Here is a 16,711-nt window from a genome sequence, read left to right on the forward strand (position 1 = left end):
AGAGAGCGAGCACAAGTGGGGGAGAGGGGCAGAGGGAGACAGAGAATCTTAGGCAGGCTCCATGCTCAGCATGGAGCCTGACGCCGGGTATGATCCCATGACCCCAGGATCATGACCTGAGCTGAAATCAAGAGTCGGACCCTCGACTGATTGAGCCACCCAGGTGTCTCAGGAAACAGGAAACTGCCTGTTTTAAGTTCTTGTGTGCCATGAGTTACACTAACTGCTTAACTAATTATCTTATATTTTAAATTTTAACACTTTTGCAAAAGTAAGGTATTCTTAACTGTGTAAAAGAAGAAACAGAGGCTCATTGGTTACAAAACTTATCTGAGGTCACATAATCCATAACAACGAGGCCCTGGCTTCCACTCCAGGTCAGAATGACTCCAAGCCTGCATGTTTTACTGAATTGTGCTACCTCCTAGTATTGTCGTATTGCGTGATTTCACGAAATATGTGATTTTCTTGCTACTTTTAGGTTAAATAGGCTTTTGTGGACCAGCCTAGCCCGGAAGCCTAGCCAGACTCTTTACCATGATTCCCATGGGAAAACACATTTCAAATCCATGTATCAGTTTACAAGCAACCTTTTTGGAATACATATTACTAGTTGTCAAGGTTCAGAATCACCTTATGTAAAACTGGGTTCAGCCCTAGCTTTTTTCCTCTGGACGTTTTAGTTCCTGTCTCTGCTTTCCCATGTGTCAGTGGGAAATACCACAATTTTTATATTTTTTTGTAAGCTGTAAACCTTGGGTTCATAATCCTCTTATCTGGCTTCTTTGTGAACTGAAGGTACAGTCTGTGATAAAGCTTGCACTTCTTCATTTAAGCTCACAGTCAGTTTTGTCCTGTACTATTCCATTCCTACTGTGGCCACACTAGGCTCCAGATACTTGCCATCTTCCTTCCTCTCATTTCCCTGCTCCTTCCAGAAACAACCATCGAGCACCTAACCTGAACCAGACATTTTTCTAGCCACTAAGGAGTCCCCGCTCTGTTACTGTCTGTGTAGGTTCAAGGTCACCATTTTGGAACTATGACTCCTTATCTCTTAAATGGGATTAGTTATCCTTGCCTTATCTCAAGACTAGGGGGCTTACTCAGAGTATCTGAAAGATATGTATATAAAAGTATAAGACAGACAAAACGTGAAGGAAATAATATGCACGCTTACGGTACCATCATCATATGTTACAGTTGTGGATTTCAAGAGTAAAAAATGGTAACTTTTGAATTGATAAATCTTAAATGTTCTACAACCCATCTGAAGCATTGTTATTCTACTCTATAGACAACGGTACATGGACTCAGCTCTGGTTGGTGTCAGATTATCATGAGCATGGATCCCTTTTTGATTATTTGAACAGATACACAGTGACCGTGGAAGGAATGATAAAACTCGCTTTGTCCACAGCAAGTGGACTTGCCCATCTTCACATGGAGATTGTTGGTACCCAAGGTAACTCCAAGTAATTCTGTTATTTAAGCTTTAAATTCCCCTGAATCTAATGTCTGTTAGAAAATTTTTGTGACAGGTCAGCCTAAGCGGAGATGTTTAAAATGAGGTTTTAAATGAAATTATTTTATCTTTCTGTTGAAAATCTCAGGTGGAATTAGCAATGTAGGAATTTGTTTAGAGATTCTCTAGTCATTGTGGCACCACTGACGTGTTCGTGAGTTCTTAAAAGTGGCATGTAGTCTTGTGATTTTGAGGATCTTCATTTTAGAATTAAAGTCTAAAAGAATGTATTTTTATGTGTAGTATCAAATGTAATGTGAAAGATGCTTTATAAAAGTTAACATGCTATCTAATATTATCTGGCCATCTAATAATTATATATAACCCTGAGATAAGGAGACTGCATGAGACAGTTTATAGTTGAAAAATTTTAGTTACGAAATTGTTGTGGTATGATTTTTATGCCATGTAGGATATCAGATGCCAGTATCTCTCTCTCCTGTAGAGATTCTACACTTGCCATCACTCCGCACTTTACTGCACACATGCTATTTCACATCTTAGCCTCATCTTTGTAATTATTATTGTTGTTGATTGTACCAGCTCCACTGAGTTATAATTCACGTATCATACAATTCACCCATTTTAAGTGTATGGCTCAGTTTTTAGTGTATTCACAGAGTTGTGAATCACTGCAGTCAATTTTAGGACATTTTTCATCACTCCGGAAAGAAATACTGTGCCCATAGCAGTCGCTCCCCATTTCCTCCCAAACTCCTTAGTGACTGGCTTCTTTCTCTTAACGTATTTTCAAGGTTCATCCATGTTGTAGCACATATCAGTGCTTCATTCCTTTTTATGGCCAAATAGTATTCTGTTGTTTGGACGTACCACATCTACCCATCAGTTGATGGACACTTGGGTTGTTTCCACTTTGGGCTGTTGTGAGTAATGCTGCCATGAACATTGGTGTACACTTTTTTTATTTTATTTTTTTGTGTGTGGGCATATATTTTCAGTTCTCTTACACAGTGGAATTATTGGATTATATAGTAATTGATGGTGTTGGGGCACTGCCAGACTGTGACGATTTTTTCTGAAGTGGCTGTACGGTTTTACATTCCTGCCAGCAATGGAGGAGGGTTCTAGGGTTTCCACACTGTAATTATGATTTTTTAATAGCATGTCTTCCAGTGGTTATTATTAAAGGTTGTGAATCTAATACTGAGTACATTACAGCTGGGAGGTAGATGAAGTGATGTAGATATTTGGTTCTTAGACTGAAATATCAGTCTGTGACTAGAGTTCTGTAAATAATTCATGAGATGTCAACAAACTAACGTCTTTAACCCCTAGGCTTCGAGTTGTTAGACTTACAGTTTTTGAGCACCATCTTTTAGAGAATCTTATTTTCTCTATGTTTTTTGAAGAAATGTGATTTCAGCAACTTTTGGTATAATGACTTGCTTGGGGTTGTTGACTAACTGTCCAGGTATTGTGGATGATGCGGGCTGAGATGCTTTGACACTGCGCTGGGACAGGAGTAGAGGCTTTGAACCTAAAGGTGAGAATTGTGACTGGTATCACCTTTTAAATAATCACGTTTAATTTTTGTTTCTTTAGGGAAACCAGCCATTGCTCATAGAGATTTGAAGTCCAAGAATATCTTAGTAAAGAAGAATGGAACTTGCTGCATTGCAGACTTAGGACTGGCAGTAAGACACGATTCAGCCACAGATACGATTGATATTGCTCCAAACCACAGAGTGGGAACAAAAAGGTATACTTGTGAATAGTATTTAATACCTTCTGAAATCAACTTCTTTTTCATTGCCTTCTCATTTGTATATACGTATCTTCTGAAACTCAAACCTGTACTTTATTAGATTGCCCACAGGTAGAAGATCTCATGGTCTTGCCTGCTCTGAAGCCAAGGTTACCTGACTTTAAAAGATGCCTGCTGATGAAAGGTGGCCCTTCCAGAATATTATCATTAGTTATATTAATTATAATAACAATATTAGCTGACGTTAATAGGCTGCCCAGTATGTGCCAATCATTTTAATGGGTCTTGTATATATATCATCTCAGTTAATGCTCTCCTTATATGCTGTACTGTAGCTAGCCCAACCATTTCCTTATTTTATTATTTTTAAAAAATGTTTATTTATTTATTTTGAGAGAAAGAGAGAGCAGGGGAGGGGCAGAGAGAGAGGGAGAGATAGAATCCCAAGCAGTCTCTGTGCTGTTCGCACAGAGCCCAGCATGGGGTCCAATCCCACAGACTTCAAGATTGTGACCTAAGCCAGAATCGGGAGTCAGATACTTAACCAGCTGAGCCACTCAGGTGCCCCCATTTTCTTATTTTTAGTTCCTGAGAATACACCTTTCTTTCTTCCTCAGAATTTTTGCATGTGCTGTTTCCCTGATTTGTCCTCACCCTTCCTTTCTCATAGGAAGCCTTTTCTCGACAGTGAAGTGCCCTTACCAAGGGCTCTCAGCAGGCTGAACCTGGACGGTTAAGGCACTTAGCACATTGTAATTCTCCATTTATCTGTCTGTATATTCCACTGGATGGCAAGCTGCTTGAGAGCAGCCTTGGATTCCCAGTATCCGTTACAGTGCTTAATACAGAGCAGGTCTTCAGTAAACATTTGTTGAATCCATGAATTTCAAAAGAACATAACTAGGTAGGTGTCCTTGTCCTCATTTCATAGATGAGGAAACAGCCCCATGGAAGTTGAATAATGAGGCCAGCCTCATAAGGATGGTAACCTGAAGAGCTGAGATTTGAACCTCGGCCTTTCTGACCCAAAAGGCCTTACTCTGTATCACAGCATGTTGCCACAACATATGTTCACACTACTGCCTCGGCTTTGGATAGAGCCAAGCTTCATTCTGTCTCAGTTGTATCTGTGATTTCTGGATTCAACAGGGACTCTCAGAACTTTTGACTTAGGGTCCAGGACAGTGGTTGCTGCAGATCAGGTCTTCGTGGATCCTGATCTCTAACTTTAGTAGGCTTTTTAAAACTTGAAAACCCTACAATGTGGCATCAATAGGAGGACTGGCGGGAGCCTGGGTGGCTCAGTTGGTTAAGTGTCTGACTTGATTTTGGCTCAGTTCATGAGTTTGAGCCCCACATCGGGCTCTGCACTGACAGTGTGGAGCCTGCCTGGGATTCTGTCTCCCTTTCTCTCTGCCCCTCCCCCACTTGCTCTCTAAAAAATAGGAGGACTGGCATTCATTTTTTCCTATTATTTTGTTCCCTGGATTATGTCTTCGTCCTTCCTCTCATCCTCTTCTAGTGAGAAGATTTCTAGATTAAAATGTATGGTCCCTGCATAGTACTTGACAAAGTAGGTGGTATATGTTAGGACATTTATAATAGTCATGGGTATTATACGTGTGTCTTGCATTGGAAACTAAGATCATTAAGGCAGATAGCATGAAATTGCTGTTTCAACTTTTCATGGGATTTAGTTGACATCAGTAATTTTCAAATCAGTATGGATATTTAATATTTTTGAGGGTAATATGATCTTAGTTATGTAATATTGTATGTATATGTCCATATATAGAGAGAGATATCTGCAAGGATGTTGATCAAAGTGTTAACACTGGGTGGTAGTAATGGAATGATTTTTTACTTTGTACTTTATGAACTTTGGGAAAATTTCTATAAGAAGTGTGAATCATTTTAAAAAGTAGCAGAACCATGCTAAAAGGGAAGAAAAATCTCAGAGGTAATACTGGTAATACTGATTTATTTTATTTTATTTTTTTAATTCTCAGGAGAAAAAAATCTATGAAAGAGTTCAAAAGTATTGTGGCCACCATTACATAAAGTAAAATGCTAACTTCTTTTTTAGGTACATGGCCCCCGAAGTTCTAGATGATTCCATAAACATGAAACACTTTGAATCCTTCAAACGTGCTGACATCTATGCAATGGGCTTAGTATTCTGGGAAATAGCTCGACGATGTTCCATTGGTGGTAAATTTCTCCCCCTCCCCCATTAGTTTGTCATGAACAGAGAAGCTGTTCAGGGATAGCCTTGTTTTTTTTTTTTTTTAATTAAAAAAATTTTTGTTTAATGTTTATTAATTTTTGAGAGAAAGAGTGTGAGAGGGGGAGGGACAGAGAGAGAGAGAGAGAGAGAGAGAGAGAGAGACAGAATCCAAAGCAGGCTCCAGCATGGGTTCAAGCCCTGTGTCAGAGCCTGAGCTCTGAGCTATCAGCACAGAGCCTGACACAGGGCTTGAACCCATGAACTGTGAGATCACGACCTGCGCTGAGGTCAGACACCTAACCGACGGAGCCATCCAGGTGCCCCTAGCCTTTTTTTATTGAGTGTGATTACACATATCAGCAGTGATCACTGAGAGTGCCAAAGAAAATAAAGGAGATAAAATCTGTGGTGAGAGGAAATGACATGACACACTTATTCTGTATTCTTTTTTCTATTTTCCATTTAAATCTTGGGAAGCATCAGAAACCAAGCCCTTGTTATCTTGACATATAGTTATTTAGAGTGGATGACTACTTGAGAGGCCACCCAGGAAGCTGTTTCTAAATTATAACTGGGTCAAACTCATTTTCCCCCCTGAGATTGTGGGTATTTTGTCCAACTTCATAGCTGGAAGTTACAAATACAGAATACAGTTATATCACCCTTACACTATGTTTTAAACTAAGTTTTAACTTAGGTTTAGTTTTAGATTGAGAAACTCCCATATTTACTTGAGGAATAGTTTCTTATCCTTGGGGGCCCAGGCTTGGTTGAGACTAAGGTCTCAAGTTTATGTAACAGTAAGAAGGGGAGCATGTCTCTTGTAGTGAAGAGGACAGATCCAAGTAGAGGTAAAGGACTTGCACCTCCGATTTGCTTGTAGGATTTACATCTCCGTGGTAGAGTGTAGATCCCTGTGCCAAATGAGAGGGTAAGCGCTCACAGAATAAAAACTCTCATTTTTTGTACCATAGAGTTCTATAGGAAACTGTCAATCTGGTCAACATAGCTCATGGTTAACCATCGTCAAAATAGCCTTTGATGGGGCGCCTGGGTGGCTCAGTCAGTTAAACGTCTGACTTCGGCTCAGGTCATGATCTCGCGGTCCGTGAGTTTGAGCCTCGTGTCAGGCTCTGTGCTGACAGCTCAGAACCTGTTTCAGATTCTGCGTCTCCCTCTGTCTCTGACCCTCCCCCATTCGTGCTATGTCTGTCTCAAAAATAAATAAATGTTAAAAAAAAAATAGCGTTTGCTGATCCCATGGTGATATTTAGTTGCAAGCTTACTGGACCCAGTACCAACTCAGAAAGATGGGTTATTGATGCAGATGTGGATGAGACAGACCAAGCCATAAGCACTTAGCTAATTCATGAATGGAACCCCGAATAGGACTCTCAGGTGTTCCTTTTCTGTCTGGACAAAGAATGGTCTGGCATTGTCAATAAATTCTTCAAAATTGTTGTTGTTGTTTTTAACCAATATAGGAATTCATGAAGATTACCAGCTGCCTTATTATGATCTTGTACCTTCTGATCCATCAGTTGAAGAAATGAGAAAAGTTGTTTGTGAACAGAAGTTAAGGCCAAATATTCCAAACAGATGGCAGAGTTGTGAAGTGAGTATTTCTTTTGGATACTATACAATTTTCTAAACTGTTTCTGCTTGTTAAGTGGAAATTTGCCTCTTTTTTTTTTAAGGAAAATAGACACAAGAATTTTCTTTCTTTTTTCCTTCCTTCCTTCCTTCCTTCCTTCCTTCCTTCCTTCCTTCTTTCCTTCCTTCCTTCCTCCCTTCCTTCTTTCCTTCCTTCCTTCCTTCCTTCCTTCCTTCCTTCCTTCCTTTCTTTTTTTTTTCATGGCAATTAAACCAATGAGTGAAAAACAGTTTTCATGTTCAATCTCAAGTCCATCAAAAGGGCCATGGAACATTTGCAGAGGCTGTCAGTGTATCAGAATAGTGTTTAAATCTACCAGTGAACCAAGGCATCTGCATTTTATTTTATCTACCTATTTTTCTATCTGTCTTTTACATGGAGTGTTTAATCCTAATGCACTTACCGGTCTGGTTGAATTTAAGTTCACCATCTCTCTCTCTCTCTCTCTTTTTTTTTTTTTTGATAAGTACATTCCTTAATCTCTATCACCTATTTAACCCATACCCCCATCCACTGGCCCTTTGGTAAACATCAGTTTGTTTTCTGTAGTTAAGAGTCTATTTCTTGGTTGTCTCTCATTTTTTTTCTTGTTTTGTTTCTTAAATTCCACATACGCGTGAGAGCATATGGTATTTGTCCTTCTCAGGTTGACTTACCTCACTTAGCATTATATCCTCTAGATCCACCCATGTTGTTACAAATGGCAAGATTTCATTCTTTTTTGTGACTGAATAATATTTATCCATTGGTTGCTTCCATAGTTTAGCTATTGTAAATAATGGTGCAATAAATGTAGGGGTACATGTATCCCTTTCAATTAGTGTTTTTTGTAGTTTTGAGGTAAATACCCAGTAGTGCAATTCCTGGATCGTAGGGTGGTTCACTTTTTAATTTTGGGGGGAATTTCCATACTATTTTCCAAAGTGGCTACACCATAGTGCATTCCCACCAGTAGTGCAAGAGGGTTCTTTTTTCTTCACATCCTCACTAATGCTTGTTTCTGGTTTTTGATTTTAACCATTCTGACAGGTGTGAGGTGATAGCTCATTGTAGTTTTGATTTGCGTTTCCCTGATGATCAGTGATGTTGAGCATCTTGTGTTTGTAGTCATCTGTATATCTTCTTTGAGAAATGTCTGTTCATTTCTTCTGTCCTTTTTTTAATTGGATTATTTTGGGGGGTATATAGTTGTATCAGTTCTTTATATATTTTGGATACTAACCCTTTATCAGATATGTCATTTAAAAATATCCTCTCCCATTAGTTTTGTTGATTATTTCCTTTGGTGTGCAGGTTTTTATTTTGATGTAGTCCCAATAGTTTATTTTTGCTTTTATTTCCCTTGCCTCAGGCGACATATCTAGAAAAATGTTGCTACAGCCAATATCAGAGATAATTGCTGCCCATGCTCTCTTCAAGAATTTTTATGGTTTCAAGTCTTACATTTAGGTCTTTAATCCATTTTGAGTTTATTTTTGTGCATGATGAAAGAAAGTAGTCCAGTTTCATTCTTTTGCATGTGACTGTCCAGTGTTCCCAACACCATTTGTCTTTTTCTGATTGTGTATTCATTCCTGCTTTGTTGATTAATTGGCCAAATAATTATAGGTATACTTCTTGATTTTCTGTCCTATTCTTTTGATCTCTGTGTGTCTATTTTTAGGCCAGTACCATACTATTTGAATTACTACCACTTTGTTATATAAGTTAAAATCTGGAACTGTGATACTTCCAGTTTGGTTTTTTTGTTTTTGTTTTTGTTTTTCCTTCAAGATAGCTTTGACTGTTCAGAGTCTTTCGTGGTTCCATACAAATTTTAGGATTGTTTGTTCTAGTTCTGTGAAAATGCTATTGGTATTTCGAGAGGGATTACATGAAATGTATAGATTGCTTTGCGTAGTATAGACATTTTAACAATATTTGTTCTTCCATCCCATGTACATGGAATGTCTTTCCATTTCTTTGTATCATCTTGGACTTCCTTCATCAGTGTTTTATAGTTTTCAGAGTATAGGTCTTTTACCTCTTGGGTTGAGTTTATTCCGAAATATTTTATTGTTTTCAGTGCAATTGTAAATGGGATTGTTTTCTTAATTTCACTTTCTGCTGCTTCATTATTAGTGTATGGAACTGCAACAGATTTTAAAAAATTTTTTCAAGTTTATTTATTTATTTATTTATTTTAAGAGAGAGAGTGTGAGTGGGGGAGGGCCAGAGAGAGAGAATCCCAAGCAGTTTCTGTATTGTCAGTGCAGAGCCTGGTGAAGGGCCTGATCCCACGAACTGTGAGATCATAACCTGAGCTGAAATCAAGAGTACTTGGAAGTATTCATGCACTCATTAAGTAGAGCACATTATTAAACAGATGGCTTTTGTTTTTTGTTTTTGTTTTTGTTTTTTTTTTTTAAGAGAAAGAGCGAGAGCATGAGCGTGAGCTGCGGAGAGGGGCAGAGGGGGAGAGAGAGAATATCAAGCAGGCTCCATGCTCAGCGTGGAGCCTGACGTGGGACTTGATCCCACGAACCTGGGATCATGACCTGAGCTGAAAACAAGAGTCAGAAGCCTTAGTTTTACTGAGTCACCCAGGCGCCTCTAAACAGATGGCTTTTTAAGCATGAGGAAAAGTTAGCAGTTAACATTAAGAGCACACATGCAATTTGCTGAATTAATGCCATCGCTGTCATTTTTGTTTTTTCTCAGTTTGATTGTTTTGTATGTACTTTATACTAATTCAGTCTTTCACTTTTCTAGGGTTTTATGAATCTCCTCTCAATAGTTGAAACACAGTAAGAACATGAAACTGGTGGAATAACTGAAGAAATGTCTTGCAAAATCTTCTGTTACTTTCCAGTCTGGACTTATAGTTCTCTAGGCCCACTGTGCAGCTTTCCCCTTGGGATATCCCTCACCTTTGGTCCTGGGATTCCCTTTCCCTTTGTTATGGTGAAGATTCTTTCCTGGCTGCATGACTTCCTGTTTCTGGTTTATTCAGGTTCCTCCCTCTTTTAAGTCTCTGCTCAGACGTTACCTTGTTATACCCATTTCAAATATCATCTTCTTTCCCTGGCATATTTTATCTGCTTCCCTAAATGATGTTTCTCCGTAGCACTTACCACTGCCCATCCATGTATTTTACTTACTTATTAATTATATGCTTTGGCTCTCTAGAATGTGAGCTTTATGAGGGTAGGGATTTTGTCTGTTTGCTCGCTATTGTATCCCCAGTACCTAGGATGGTATCTGGTAGATGGTAGGCTGTCAGTAAATTTATTATTTTGTTGAATGAGTATGTGTATGTGATAGGAACTTGATCCTTTTTATCTGGAAACAAATGTTCATTTCTAGAAAATGTCCCTGAAGTATTTCTTTGATTTGTTCTCTTCCATTTTCCTCCATTCTTTTTTTTTTTTTTTTAAGTTTATTTATTTTGACTGTGAGAAAGCACGAGTGGGAGAGTAGCAGAGACAGAGAGGGAGAGAGAGAATTCCCAGCAGGTACTGCCCTGTCAGTGCAGGGCCTGATGTGGGGCTTGAACTCACAAACCATGAGATCATGACCTGAGCTGAAGCCAGGCACTTAACCGACTGAGCCATTCAGGCGCCTCCTCCTCTGTTCTCTTTCTTACAGTCTACTTATGAATGGTAGACCTCTTGAAGAGGCCTTCTAATTTTCTTGTCTTTTCCTCCATCTCTGGTTTTTTTCTACACTTTCCGGGAGGTTTATCAACTTTTATCTTTTTTTATCAGGTTTATTTTCCAATTCTTCTGTCAAGTTTTTCCAAAGTCAAACAAGCAAAAAAACGATCGATGGTAAATCTAACATGAACATTTTCTTTTATCTCCTTAAGGATATTAATGATAAGTTGTTGATGTTTTCTTCTCTGTACAACTGTTTTTTCCAAGTTGCTTTGTTCTGTATCCGCTTCTGCATTCATATTGCTTTCTCTGGTGTCTAATCAAAGTCCTGCTCTCTTCATGTTTAAAAATAGGATGCTAAAAGCCGATGGGAAGTTTTGTGCACATGAAGGGAGCTTATCACCTGTGATCTTTAGGGTGATCTAACTGGGTTACTCGCTTGGAGAGCCACTGATGGCAGTGTCTTCAGGTCTTTCCACTTGGGCTCGCATTCCTCAGAGAGGACTCTTACAGTCTCTTGCCTGGAGGAGTGTCTACAGGTTGTGGCCTGTGTTTTGGGGAGAAAGCTTATGGTCTTCTCATTTAGTGAGTTGTCAGTATGGAACTTTGCCCCCATGTTCCCCAAGTCAGAAATCTCTGCTTTACCCTCTCAGATACAAATCTCTAGTCTTTTGCTGGTGGGGGGCTGCAGTCACCCAACTATGTGATGCGCAGGGAGGGGCAAGGATCTGGGGTTCCAGCTCTTTTGGCTGATCCTATTTTTAGCTTGCACTTCACCTCAGAGGAACTCAGTGCAGTTAATTCCTCGGTTTTTGGGGGCGTTTCAGTGTGAGTCAAGTTCCTTATTTGCCATGTACAACTCTAGTTTAGGATTCAGATTTTTTAGGTCTGCTAATAAGTAAGTCACCCCTTGTCCATCTGCTTTCCAGCTGCTGACAGCAGTACCCTACTGAAGGGAATTGAGGAGGTTTCTATTCATTTGTTATTACAGATAATGCTGAAACAAACAAAAACTTGAACGTATGTCACTTGGAAAGAAACTGTACAGAGTCAAGATCTAATCCAGATGAATGGAAAGTGGTGCATGCGTTAACTATAATTTTTCTTCTATTTTCTTGCAGGCCTTGAGAGTAATGGCTAAAATTATGAGAGAATGTTGGTATGCCAACGGAGCTGCTAGACTTACAGCTTTGAGGATTAAGAAAACATTGTCACAACTCAGTCAACAGGAAGGCATCAAAATGTAGTTCTGCGGCTTCGCCTGAACTCTGTTTTTCTTCAGATCTGCTCCTGGGTTTTAATTTGGGAGGTCAGCTGTTCTACCTCACTGAGAGGGAATAGAAGGATATTGCTTCCTTTTGCGACAGTGTAATAAGGTCAATGAGAAACTCCCCAGGATTTCTTTGGACCCAGGAAACAGCCATGTGGGTCCTTTCTCTGCACTATGAACACTTCTTTCCCAGGACAGTTACAAAGTGTTGTGTAGTCTACCTTTATTTTTTATTAACACAAAACTTGGTTGTTGTTTGGTTTTTTTAAAGATGATTGCTGATCTTAACTTTAGGTTAACTCTGCTGTGCTGAAGATCATCTTTAAGGGTAAAGGAGCTGGATTGTTGAGTTACACGAAACATTTCTTATTTTTCAAGAAAGTGATTTTATTCCTGGTTAGTACATTCTCAGAGGATTCTGAACCACTAAAGAGTTTCCTTGATTCAGACTTTGAATGTACTGGTCTATAATTTTCAGGATCTTAAAACTAACACTTATAAAACTCTTATCTTGAGTCTAAAAATGACCTCATATAGTAGTGAGGAACATAATTTATGCAATTGTATTTTGTATACTATTACTGTTCTTTCACATATTCAGAACATTACATGCCTTCAAAATGGGATTGTACTATACCAGTAAGTGCCGCTTCTGTGTCTTTCTAATGGAGATGAATAGAATTGCTTAAAGTCTGTGTGTCTTAAAACCTGTAGTATTTTAATTCAAGAAGTTTATTTATCTGGGTAGCCCAGACTTTCTCTGTCTAGTTTTTTGGAGGAATTTTTGTAGTATGTCATTTGGTAGTCCATTTTGAAAATGCCTTTCTCCTACCAAAATGTGCTTAAACCACTAAAGAAATGAAGTGGCATTAATTGGTAAATGTTATCATGGTCATATTTGAATATTCTCACTTCAAGCTTTTGCATTTAAATTGTGTTGTCTAAGTATACCTTAAGTCAAGTGGCACTCTAGATGCTTATAGTACTTTAATAATTTAAAACTTGTAGCCTACAGACTAATTTTTCTAAAAGGGAAAATTTGTCTAGCTGCTTGTGAAAAGTTGTGTGGCATTCTGTAAGCCATTTTTTTCTTTATCTGATCAAAGACAGTGTTATTTTTTTAAGAAATGAATTACATTTAAAATTAGGATATGGTTGATGTTAAATAATAGGTTTTTTTCTAGGAAGGTAAAGGTAATTAATAATTTGAATAGCTAACAGGTGTGCAAGAGAGTCACATTCGTCATGTCGGAGTCAGTGTTCAGTGGGCTTTCTGTCTTTGTAACTAAGGTCAGAGTTTGTGTGGTTCTGGAGTCTTACTACCCTTTGAAGAAGGCAGCTTCTAATTCAGTCTTTCCCTCCGTGTGCGCATACTGTGCACAAGTGCTTAATCTCCATGGTTATGTAACGAGTTCAGTACACCCTTGATTTTTGGGAGTGGTAGCTAAAGAACATTCTGAGTATAGGTTCTCCATTTACAGATGTTTTTAGTCAAATTAAATGTCTCAAGCAAACCTGTCGTGGTCTTCACATTAACTTGAAACTAACTTACAATAACTGGTTTTTACTTCCAGTGCTAAAAGCCCTTTAGGGCTTTTATTATTTTCAGAGTTCTCTTTATCACTGTGATCTTATTCTGACGGGAGAGAAAAAACTATCATAGCAATGAGGCAAGACATTGACTTTATACTGCTATCAGTTTCTAAATGAAAGGGTCAGAATAACCTTTACAGTATTTTGGTCAGTAAGAGATAGTGGCCATTTACACTGACTGGGCTGCATTCTGATAATGTCTTATCTCTTATACATAGAATAAATTTGAAAGACTATTTGGTCTTAAAGCCAAAGTAATTTTAGAATGAATGACATATACATAGGAATTTAGTGTCAATTTCATGTGTTTAAAAACATCATGGGGAAAATGTGCTTAGAGGTTAATATTTTGACTCCAAATCTGAGTTTTTTCTGTAGTTGCCATGATTTTAATTTTGTCAAAGCAAATGAATGAGTTTGAGGGGTTTGTTTTTATAGATATGTTAGATTTCCTGTTTAATAAACTCTAGCTCTGTGATTATAAGTACCTTTTTTTTTTTTTTTTTTTTTTTTTTTTTTTGGCCATTTCTAAGCCTACCAGATCTGCTTTATGAAATCCAGGGGACCAATGCTAAAACTATTTTTATATAATTTTAAGAACATACCAAAAGTTCTTGTCTGATTTGAAATTGTGATACATAATTTCTCACTTTCCTATAAGGTAAAGTAATCAACTTTTACTGAAGATGATCTTTATTGAATCAAAGATTGAGTTGCAGTTATACTGTTCTTGCCTAAGTGAATAAAATGTACTTTTGGGGAGTCAGGGAATTTTTTTTTAAAGTTGGAGTTTAGTTCTAAACTGGGTTTATTATTGCAGCAAATTCCTTTTTTGGCTAATGAGTTTGATAAACCCCATTTGGCTAATATTGGAAACGGAAGTCACTTAAAAGATGAAATAGATCCTGATTGCTAAGGCCATAACTGCAGATAAGTTTGACTAGGGTGTTAATTTTGTCACTCAGAAACACAAGCCTTTGTTTATGCTGCCTGTCTTCAGACGTTCACCTTCCAAGATTAAACTTGGCTTAAAATGTACCTTCAGACCAGTTACCTGTCCACGTCCATTTTGTCAGTACCCTGGAGGACTGGGGATGAGGGAGGTACGACCCAGTGGGGCACAGGTGTCCCTGGTCCTTCCTTTATAACTTCAGCTTAGTTTTCTCAACCGGCCTTCCTGCTCAGAGACCATTGCCTTGCCGCCACCATGCCCTGCCCATATCCCCTCAGCAGCCTTTTGACTGAATAGCTGCTTTTGGTATCTAAATGGTTGATGGAAACGTAGGACGTGCTTCCATTTCTTCGAGTCATGGGGTGTTGCTGGGAGGGCTCTCCCAAGTTTGGAGATTGGGTGGGTGATGGCCCTGCTGGCTGCCTTGGTGTGACTTCAGTTATGGCCAGGGAGTGGGAAGGCAGCAAGGTGGCAGTATGGCAATAGGAGTTGTGCCAGAAGCAGTGGCCGATCCTACCCGCTGTGGGACAGGGTAAGGTCTGAAGAAGGGAGCCTGTGATTCTGCTGTAATGTTAATGCTCAAGAAGTGCCTCGAGTCAGTGCACAGTGCCATGGCCATCAAGATTTCCAAATTTCAGTTCTCCTTACAACATTTAGTGATCAGCTCATGCGTGAGCTACCTTCTGTTCCCCCTCTACATCGCGAACTGTCCCACTTAGACTGTTTTGTGAAACAAGATGGCCTATTGCCAATTAAAATGCAGAACAAAATCAGTATCCCAGTAGACCTGTCATATCAAGAGTTTATTTTTATCCTTGCACTGAAAGAGTGATTATAAGTCAACTGTTTCTTTTTGTTTCTTGACTGTGGCAGTGTTCTGGCTCCAAATGATGGAATTTCCAAACAGTGGTTCTGTTACAGCTTGGCAGGAAATGCCAATTCAGATATTTTTGAGATCCTAAAGAATAGGTCTGGACATGTAATCTGTAGCTTCTTGAGTGTGATTAAGAACGCTGAAATACCCACGGGCCCCTTCTGGCAGTGCTGGGATTCTAAGTCATTCTGAGGATTGTCAGTACATTCAAGCTTTTCCACACCATTATGCAATCTTACTTGTAATTGTAAACTTCTAAGAATGTGGTTAATAATATTCAACCTGTTTCTTAAAACTTAAAAAGAACTTAAGTGAATTTGTTTTTATTTTTTAACAAGATTTATGAATTGAATATCGTGAACCGTGTTTTGATATCCCTTTTTCACCTTGTGCCAATGGAATGGGGTGTTTGATATTTCTTTCTATGTCAAGGAGATGCTTCAAAATGTCAATTGCTTTAAACTTAAATTACCTCTCAAGAGACCAAGGTACATTTACCTCATTGTATATATAATGTTTAATATTTGTCAGAGCATTCTCCAGGTTTGCAGTTTTATTTCTATAAAGTATGAGTGTTATGTTGCTAAATTACTCAAATGGTACTGTATTGTTTATATTTGTACCCCAAATAACATCTTCTATACTCTCTGTTTTCTGTATTTTATTGTATTCGTGCAAAATTCTTTTGGCTTTTACCAGTGTAACCTCTGCCCTTTCGGATGTGTACAGAAAATGTCCATGTAAATTTTCATTTAAGTTGAATGATTTTGAGAAACCTATAAAGAGGAAAGAAAAACAAAGACGACAGTTCCCCAGAAGTTTTTAAAAATTGTATATTGTATTTGTAGTAATATTCTGAATGAGCTGTAAATAGGAAGTAGAAGAGCGATGCTTATGTCGGGTCCTAACACTACAGTAGAGAAGTGGAAGCAATGCAAATAAATGACTTTTTTTTCCCAAGTGCTAGTGGCATCATTTAAAATAAAGTACGTATATTGGACTGAGCCATGCTGATAGGAAATGCAGTTGCTATAGACAGATACTAGAATCTTTGGATTATTCCTCAGTACAAGTTGCAACATGGTAACGGGGCTGAGAAGTGCCCACCTGCCTTGAAGGTGCATCCGTGGCATCCTCCCACATGCGTGGGGGTGCCTGATCTGTCAGGGGATGGGATGGACCTGCCTCCACATGAACTGCTTATTGTCTCTCACTCTGCAGGTTTGCTAACGTTTTGTTAAAGATGTTACTATTT

The 16,711-nt window shown here is 38.6% G+C and overlaps 1 protein-coding gene across 3 annotated transcripts in view; it reads left to right on the top strand.

Moving 5' to 3' along the window:
- Window positions 1–16,414, top strand: part of TGFBR1 (transforming growth factor beta receptor 1) — a 59,708-nt gene extending 43,294 nt beyond the window's left edge. For all 3 annotated transcript variants that reach the window (XM_043567041.1, XM_043567040.1, XM_043567042.1), the window contains exons 5-9: window positions 1,298–1,465; window positions 3,089–3,245; window positions 5,338–5,462; window positions 6,963–7,093; window positions 11,889–16,414. In XM_043567041.1, coding sequence (XP_043422976.1) covers window positions 1,298–1,465; window positions 3,089–3,245; window positions 5,338–5,462; window positions 6,963–7,093; window positions 11,889–12,014 — 707 coding nt within the window. In that variant the 3' untranslated portion in view covers window positions 12,015–16,414. The remainder of the gene's footprint in view (window positions 1–1,297; window positions 1,466–3,088; window positions 3,246–5,337; window positions 5,463–6,962; window positions 7,094–11,888) is intronic.
- The last annotated feature ends 297 nt before the right edge of the window (window positions 16,415–16,711 follow it).

Source organism: Prionailurus bengalensis, chromosome D4 (genome assembly GCF_016509475.1).
Source record: "Prionailurus bengalensis isolate Pbe53 chromosome D4, Fcat_Pben_1.1_paternal_pri, whole genome shotgun sequence".
In the NCBI taxonomy this organism is placed as follows: domain Eukaryota; kingdom Metazoa; phylum Chordata; class Mammalia; order Carnivora; family Felidae; genus Prionailurus; species Prionailurus bengalensis.